Here is a 7,399-nt window from a genome sequence, read left to right as displayed (position 1 = left end):
TCAAGAGGGGTTTAACAACTGCAGTTTTAAGTGATTTTGGAAAAATCCCTGAGAGAAGTGAATCATTTACCACTTTTAGGAGATCCATTTCTAAACAGGTAAACACCGTTTTGAAGAATGATGTGGGGAGCGTGTCAAGACTGCAGGTTGATGTTTTTATAACTTGCACAGTCTCTTCTAAGATTTTAACGTTAATTGCCATGCATTCAGACATAATGTCTGACTTCTCAAGTTGTGGTTGAGCTTGTTTGATATCGACACAACTTGGCTGATTGGATGAGCTGATTGCCTTTCTGATATTATTGATCTTATCAGTAAAGAAATTAGCAAATTCATTACATTTGCTTACAGAGAGTAGCTCACTGGGAATCCGACTGGGGGGGTTTGTGAGCCTCTCTACTGTTGCAAAGAGTGTGCGAGCATTATTTACATTGTTGTTTATAAGGTTTGAAAAGAAAGTCTGTCTAGCAGTTTTTAGTTCCACATTAAAAGCCTGAAGACTGTCTTTATAGATATTATAATGGACTATTAGTTTCGTCTTTCTCCACATACGCTCAGCTTTCCTGCATTGTCTTTTCTTCATTTGGACTGCTCTTGAGTTTCTCCAAGGGACTCTCTCTTTGCCAGTTCTCTTCTTAACTTTAACAGGAGCGATGTCATTTATTACATTTTCAATTTTAGAATTAAACAAATCAAGGAGAGAATCAACAGAGTCTGCAGATATACTTGGTGCTAGCGATATGGCCTTCATAAACTGCTCACTAGTGTTCTCATTTATGCATCTCTTTCTGACAGAGACAGATCTGTCTTTAATAGCTGGAGTGATCAATATATCAAAGAAAATACAGAAATGATCAGATAGTGCCACATCCTTAACAACAGTTGATGAAATGTGTAAACCCTTAGTTATAAGTAGATCAAGGGTGTGTCCACGATTGTGTGTGGGTCCTTGAACATGCTGAGCCAGATCAAAAGTGTTAAAAACAGTCATCAGTTCTTTTACAGCATTCATTTCTGGATTATCAATGTGAATATTAAAATCCCCAGCAATACTAAAATAATCATATTCAGATGTTACTATTGATAACAGCTCTGTAAAATCATCAATAAAAGCTGGAGAATATTTTGGAGGTCTGTAGATAATGATTAGTAAGATGCGTGGAGACCCTTTTAGTGCTATACTCAGATATTCAAAAGACAAATAGTCACCAAATGACACTTGTTTACATTCATAGACATCTTTAAACAGGGCAGCGATGCCTCCACCTCTCCTATTAACTCTGCAAACACTCAAAAAGTCAAAGTTTAAAGGAGCTGCTTCATTCAGAACTGCTGCGCTACAACTGTCATCTAGCCAAGTTTCAGTTAAAAGCATAAAATCAAGGCAATTTGTGTTGATAAAATCATTGACTAAAAGTGACTTATTATTGAGTGATCTGATGTTTAGAAGTGCTAACTTAACAGTTTTAGTCGTTAGTAACTCAATACTGTAAAGCATTACTTTCAAAAGTAACCAAGTAACGCAACTAGTTACTTTTTAAGAAGTAACTCAATATTACAATGCACTAATTTCAACAGTAACCAAGTAACCCAACTAGTTACTTTTTTGGAGAGTAACTCAATATTATAAAGCATTACTTTCAAAAGTAACTATGTAATGCAACTAGTTACTTTTTAAGAAGTAACTCAATATTAAAATGCACTAATTTCAACAGTAACCAAGTAACCCAACTAGTTACTTTTTCGGAGAGTAACTCAATATTATAAAGTATTACATTCAAAAGTAATTAAGTACGTAATGCAACTAGTTACGTTAAGGAGTAACTCAATATTGTAAAGCATTACTTTCAAAAGTAACTATGTAATGCAACTAGTTAGTTTTTAAGAAGTAACTCAGTAACTCAATAACTAAGTAACCTAACTAGTTACTTTTGGGGGAGTAACTCAATATTTTAAAGCATTACTTTCAAAAGTAACTATGTAATGCAACTAATTACTTTTTAAGAAGTAACTTAATATTAAAATGCACTAATTTCAACAGTAACCAAGTAACCCAACTAGTTACTTTTTTGGAGAGTAACTCAATATTATTAAGTATTACTTTCAAAAGTAATTAAGTACGTAATGCAACTAGTTACGTTAAGGAGTAACTCAATATTGTAAAGCATTACTTTCAAAATTAACTATGTAATGCAACTAGTTAGTTTTTAAGAAGTAACTCAGTAACTCAATAACTAAGTAACCTAACTAGTTACTTTTGGGGGAGTAACTCAATGTTATAATACATTACTTTCAAAAGTAACTAAGTAACGTAATGCAACTAGTTACTTTAAGGAGTAACTCAATATTGTAAAGCATTGCTTTCAAAAGTAACCAAGTGATGCAACTAGTTACTTTTTAAGAAGTAACTTAATATAACAATGCATTAATTTCAACAGTAACCAAGTAACCTAACTAGTTACTTTTTTAGAGAGTAACTCATTATTGTAATGCAATACTTTCAAAAGTAACTTTCCCTAACACTGCTGGCTGTATGCACAGAGGTCTTACCCTGGTGGGATGGTCCACTGCTCAAAGCAGTAAACTGGTCCACAGATGGTACAGGCAGGGACGAGGGGGAAGACAGCAGTAGACCCCCAGCAGAGGGGTGAGAGAGAAGCGAACCATCCAGAAGTGAATCCCGTCCAACCAAACATTCTGGAGGGCAAGCGTGAAGGATAAAGAATGACAGAGCAGAAGCAATTGAGAATATGTATTGTTGAATAAAAAGGCCCAAGTGGAAGAGATGAAAGAGAGTGCAGAGGAAATATGAAGACACAGAGGATGGGGAAAAAGAATCCAGAGAGAAGCTCTGCAGCAGAAGTGAATGACGACAAGACATGCTTTACAAAAGGTTGATTTCACATCATTTAGTGTTCTGAAATGTGTGAAAATACAAGATGACATACTCAGAGTTTCTCCAGGTTTCACTAAGTCAAATTTAAGACATTTTAAGACTGCTATAGATGAAATTTCCAAGCTAAATGGTAAGGATTTTGTTTTATGGCCCGGATGGGCCAGTGGAAAAGATTTTTACTTGCTCCATCGAAAAAAATCTAATTGAGTTCTTATAAATATTATCCTTTTTTTTTTTTTTATTTCCAACATAACTTCATTTTTTAAGTTTTAAAACTACATTGAGTTAAAATGTATGCAGCATAAGATGCCTGTCCTTGTCAGTGTCCTCACCAGGTAGCTTTAAATCATAAATATTCAAACCAATGTTATTGTAAGGAACATAATTAATCCATATTGGTGAATACTTAATAAATAAAACCTTTGTAAAACGTTTTATTGAGATGGATTGGATGGTTATTGGCCAGATTTTGTACCTTTACATGGACATAGAAAAAAAATAAGATCTGTTTGAAACATTTTAGGACCTACAACACAATTTTTCTGTGAATTTAAGACTTTAAGGCCTAAAATGTAGTGTTTTTAAAGAGATTTCTTTCTTAAGAGATTTTAAGACTTTAAATACCCTGCATACATCCTGATCATGTAATGTTCATTGTTTGAGCCAGCAATGTCGTTCCGGTCAGCATCTATGATGCTTGAGTAAAAAAAATCTCATATAAACTGCAGTTTAATGTCAGGGGTAAAACAATCACCACTTGTTAGGGTTAAAATTGAATTTAATTTATACCTAAAATAGCGCCCTGTGAAATGTAAATTTATTAACAAATCAAGATTTCTTAAAATGTCTTAATGCAATCAATGGAAATGTGAGCAGCTCTTTATTTTTTGTAAAACTAGAGATGTTTAAAATCAGAATATACACAAACATTATGTGAAATAATTATTATTAATAATATATGTGGCATAATTTGCAAGTTCATTCTTCTGTGTTGTATTAATATATATTTATATTAATATATAGTTGAAACAAACCTTTATTTTTGCAAGTTCTATGTATATTTGATGAGAATTTGTCTCAAATTAAGCTCTGGACATTAAATAAATGTGTTCTAAACCTGCATATCATTGTTTGATTACGTGTTCAGCAACACTTATTCATCCAACCTTACTCAACCTGTTTGATGACAATCCAAGTTATACAGAAAAATTCCATTTTATTATTATTTTTATGAAAGAAATAAAAACCAACAGCATGAGCTATTCAGTACAACTACAAACAACAAGCCCAAAATAAGAGAAATAACATAATGAGTTACAATATGTGATTCAGACTGCAATGTAGTTTGATATTTTGGTCAGCAGGTGGAGCTCCTGACAATGCAAACCTCCATCCTGGATTGCCTGCATCAATTTCTGGAAAGGTGACGCAGCACATTGAGAATTTTAAAGAAATATTTTGTAGGTCACGTCCTGTAGCATGATCAACAATGTGCCGCTTATTAATTTATGTTTTGTTGCCAAACTAATTAAGAGCTCATCAATCATCTAAACCAATCTACATGTTCTCATAAACAAGCGATGACAAGTTACATCACTGCCAATGAGGACAGATGAGGTCATATGCTTACTGTGCATGTTTACTTCTGTGGACAGACTTCTGTAGTTAACTTATTAAGGGGTCCTATTACGCAAAAATCACTTTTATAAGGGGTTAAAACACAGTTAAGTGGTGGCAGTCTGTGAATATAGCCAGCTTGTAATAGTAAACATTAATTAATTCCACTTATTTACACATTTCATAAAAACAGTCTACAGAAACAATTATATTTGTAGGAAAAGTGACCATAAGTGACCACCTCTCCCTCATTAGCATAAGTCTTGTTTTTGAATCTGCCACTATGCTGACACATAGGCACCTGAAGCTCTGCCTCTTTTGAAAAGAGCACAATCTCACTTGAGTGTAAGGTGACAGTCAGCAAAACGGCACAATTAGGATCAAAACCTAATAGGATCAGATCAGTTTCAAAAAACATTATTTATGGGGCGTTCTGAGCTGAAACTTCAGAGAAATCAGAGACTTATTTTACATCTTGTAAAAAAAAGAAGCATATTAGTGGCATTTTAATTCATAATGAAATTTATATTAAGACTGTAAAGAATGCTAAATGATTTGAAAATAAATTTGGGTTTTTAAGCGTATAAATACCGATATCTTTGAAAACGGTGGCCGATATAATTGTTTTTAATTAAACGAATAATTACATTTAAATTAAAATTGAATACAATGCTAAATAATGAGAAAATTTACTTATAAATAACTGACCGATATTGTTTTTAAAGGCAAATATACCGATATCTTTAAAAACAGGGTGGCTGATATTTAGCCGATATAATGGTCTTTATAGTAATTAATAATTACATCTAAATTGAGATTGTATAAAATGCTAAATAATTTGAAAATTAACTAATAAATATCCAACGGAAGTGTTTTTTAAGGCTAAAAATACCGAAATGTTAAAAACCAGTGTGGCCATTATTTAGCTGATATAATTGTTTTTATTTTAATTTTTAGTTATATTTAAATTAAGATTGTATAAAATGCTAAATATTTGAAAATTAACTTATAAATAAATAATCGACCGATATGTTTTTTTTAAAGACTATAATACCAATATATTGAAAAACAGGGTGGCTGATATTTAGCCAATATAATTTATTATTTATTATTTGAATTAATAATCACATTTAAATTAAAACGTTATAAAAGGCCAAATAATTAGTAAATAAACTTTTTTAAAAAGTTAATAAAATTTAAACAATGGTTGTTTCTCAACAGGTTTGGGCAAGAACCTTCGACGATATATCTCCCTCATAAGCACAAGACAATACTCTTGTATTGATCTGCCACTATGCTGACACATAGGCACTTGTAGCTCCGCCTCTTTTGAAATGAGCACAATCTCATTTGAGTTTACAGTGACAGTTTCACAGAGTTCTAAAACATTATTTGTATGGTATTTTAAGCTGAAACTTCACACACACTCCAGAGACATCAGAGACTTATCTTGTAAAAAGGCGCATAATAGGTCCCCTTTAAGTGTTTCCTATAAACCCAAAGCATTTTACAGGAAAGCTAGCCCATGTAAACATCTATGCTAGGTAATAATTAACAGTGATGATGTCATCCACATCACCTAACAGGTGTTTTAGCCTAATGTCACCAAATTCATATCCAAGTAATGAAGAATAGACGCATATTTAGAGAATAGCTGACCTGGAAGTGCAGCTGATCCAAGATCAGTCTGTAGAGGATCCAGACCAGGGATCAGCGAATCCATCCCAGCTGTACAAAGAGAAAAATAAAACAGACAAACATGATCTTTTTTGTTTTGTTTTTTGAGTAGCAAAGTTAAAGATAGGAGGTGTTCATGGTGACGTCAATTCACTCCATGCATTCAGAGATACACAGATGTCAGAGATACACAGACTGATTTATGCGACTGCATACACAAATTTGTTGTACAGACACAAAGTAGTAAGTCAGAAACATGTAATATTAGGGACATCCATGAGTTACGATGAGCTGAAGTGAAAAAACAATCAACATTAAAGAACATCGAAGGTCAATAGCTCCTTTTATACTGTCTGGTCAGAGTGAGCAGGGACTGCATCGGTACGGTCAGGGCCTACAGTACTGAAGCTTGGGCAGTTAGGCTGAAATCATGTTGTGTTTCCACTGTAGGGGCAATAGCTCGCAGTAGAGCATGAAATTCCCGCTCTAATTATGTTTTTGATCAGGGTTGGAGCTGAACACTGCAGGAAGGTACAGTAGATCTCCAGGAACAGGGTTGTGCACCCCTGGTCTATAGTCTCTCATCAGGCCGGCCAGTGCCTTAAGTCATGAAGCTTGAGCAGTGAGACCAAAGTAAAGTCATGTGTCTACTGTCGGGCCAATAGCTCGCAGTGCAGCATTAAAACTTCACTCTAGTTGGCGCAAAAGCCTAGTGGTTAGCACGCCGACATATGATGCAATAGCACATCAGGGGCCTCATGTACGAAGACTTGCGTGGAAATCTTAATAAAACATTGCGTACGCACAAAGCTGTAAATGTGCGTACGCAGAAAAAATTTCAGATGTATGAAACACTGCGTACGCCGAATCTCACGCATATTCTTTTGTACATCTGAATGAACGTGAAACTGAGCGCAACATGCACGAGCACAAAACCCCTCCCTGCCTCCTCCCCCGTATGAATATGCTAATGACTATGCTAATGGGAAAACCCAACGAAAAAGCAATGGAAAAAGCAAGCAAAAAGAGAAACTTTGAACAGAATGTGAATTGGAGGTGCTGCTTTCGGAGGTAGACCGGAGAAAAGCGGTGTTATTTGCAAGTTTGTTCTTCGGAATTAACAACAAAAGAAAAAAATAGAGTGGGAGAGTTTAGCTGATGCGGTCAACACAGTTGGGTCTGAACATATCGCAGTGAGTGCATTAAAAA

At 34.4% G+C, this 7,399-nt stretch overlaps 1 protein-coding gene and 1 long non-coding RNA gene across 27 annotated transcripts in view; both read right to left on the bottom strand.

The window, feature by feature from the left end:
- LOC147842870 (uncharacterized) overlaps positions 1–7,399 on the bottom strand; it is a 469,436-nt gene that overhangs the window by 80,498 nt on the left and 381,539 nt on the right. The gene's annotated exons all lie outside the window — the stretch shown is intronic.
- The window catches only part of aak1a (AP2 associated kinase 1a), a 101,521-nt gene that overhangs the window by 22,968 nt on the left and 71,154 nt on the right, over positions 1–7,399 (bottom strand). For 20 of the 26 annotated variants that reach the window (XR_015498426.1, XM_087265386.1, XM_087265390.1 and 17 more), the window contains 2 exons: positions 6,173–6,241; positions 2,551–2,697 (listed from right to left, as the gene is read on the bottom strand). Coding sequence is in view for 23 of the 26 variants with exons in the window: in XM_087265386.1 (XP_087121512.1) it covers positions 2,551–2,697; positions 6,173–6,241 (216 nt within the window). In the remaining 3 variants the exon portion in view is untranslated. Of the gene's footprint in view, positions 1–1,488; positions 2,698–6,172; positions 6,242–7,399 lie in introns of all 26 variants that reach the window. The other 6 variants (XM_087265393.1, XM_087265395.1, XM_087265396.1 and 3 more) reach the window with 2 other exon arrangements.

Source organism: Danio rerio, chromosome 8 (assembly GCF_052040795.2).
Source record: "Danio rerio strain M-AB ecotype USA chromosome 8, GRCz13ab, whole genome shotgun sequence".
NCBI classification, from domain to species: Eukaryota; Metazoa; Chordata; class Actinopteri; order Cypriniformes; family Danionidae; genus Danio; species Danio rerio.
The sequence above is the reverse complement of the archived record's forward strand: the minus strand, read 5'-3'. Positions and strand labels throughout refer to the sequence as shown.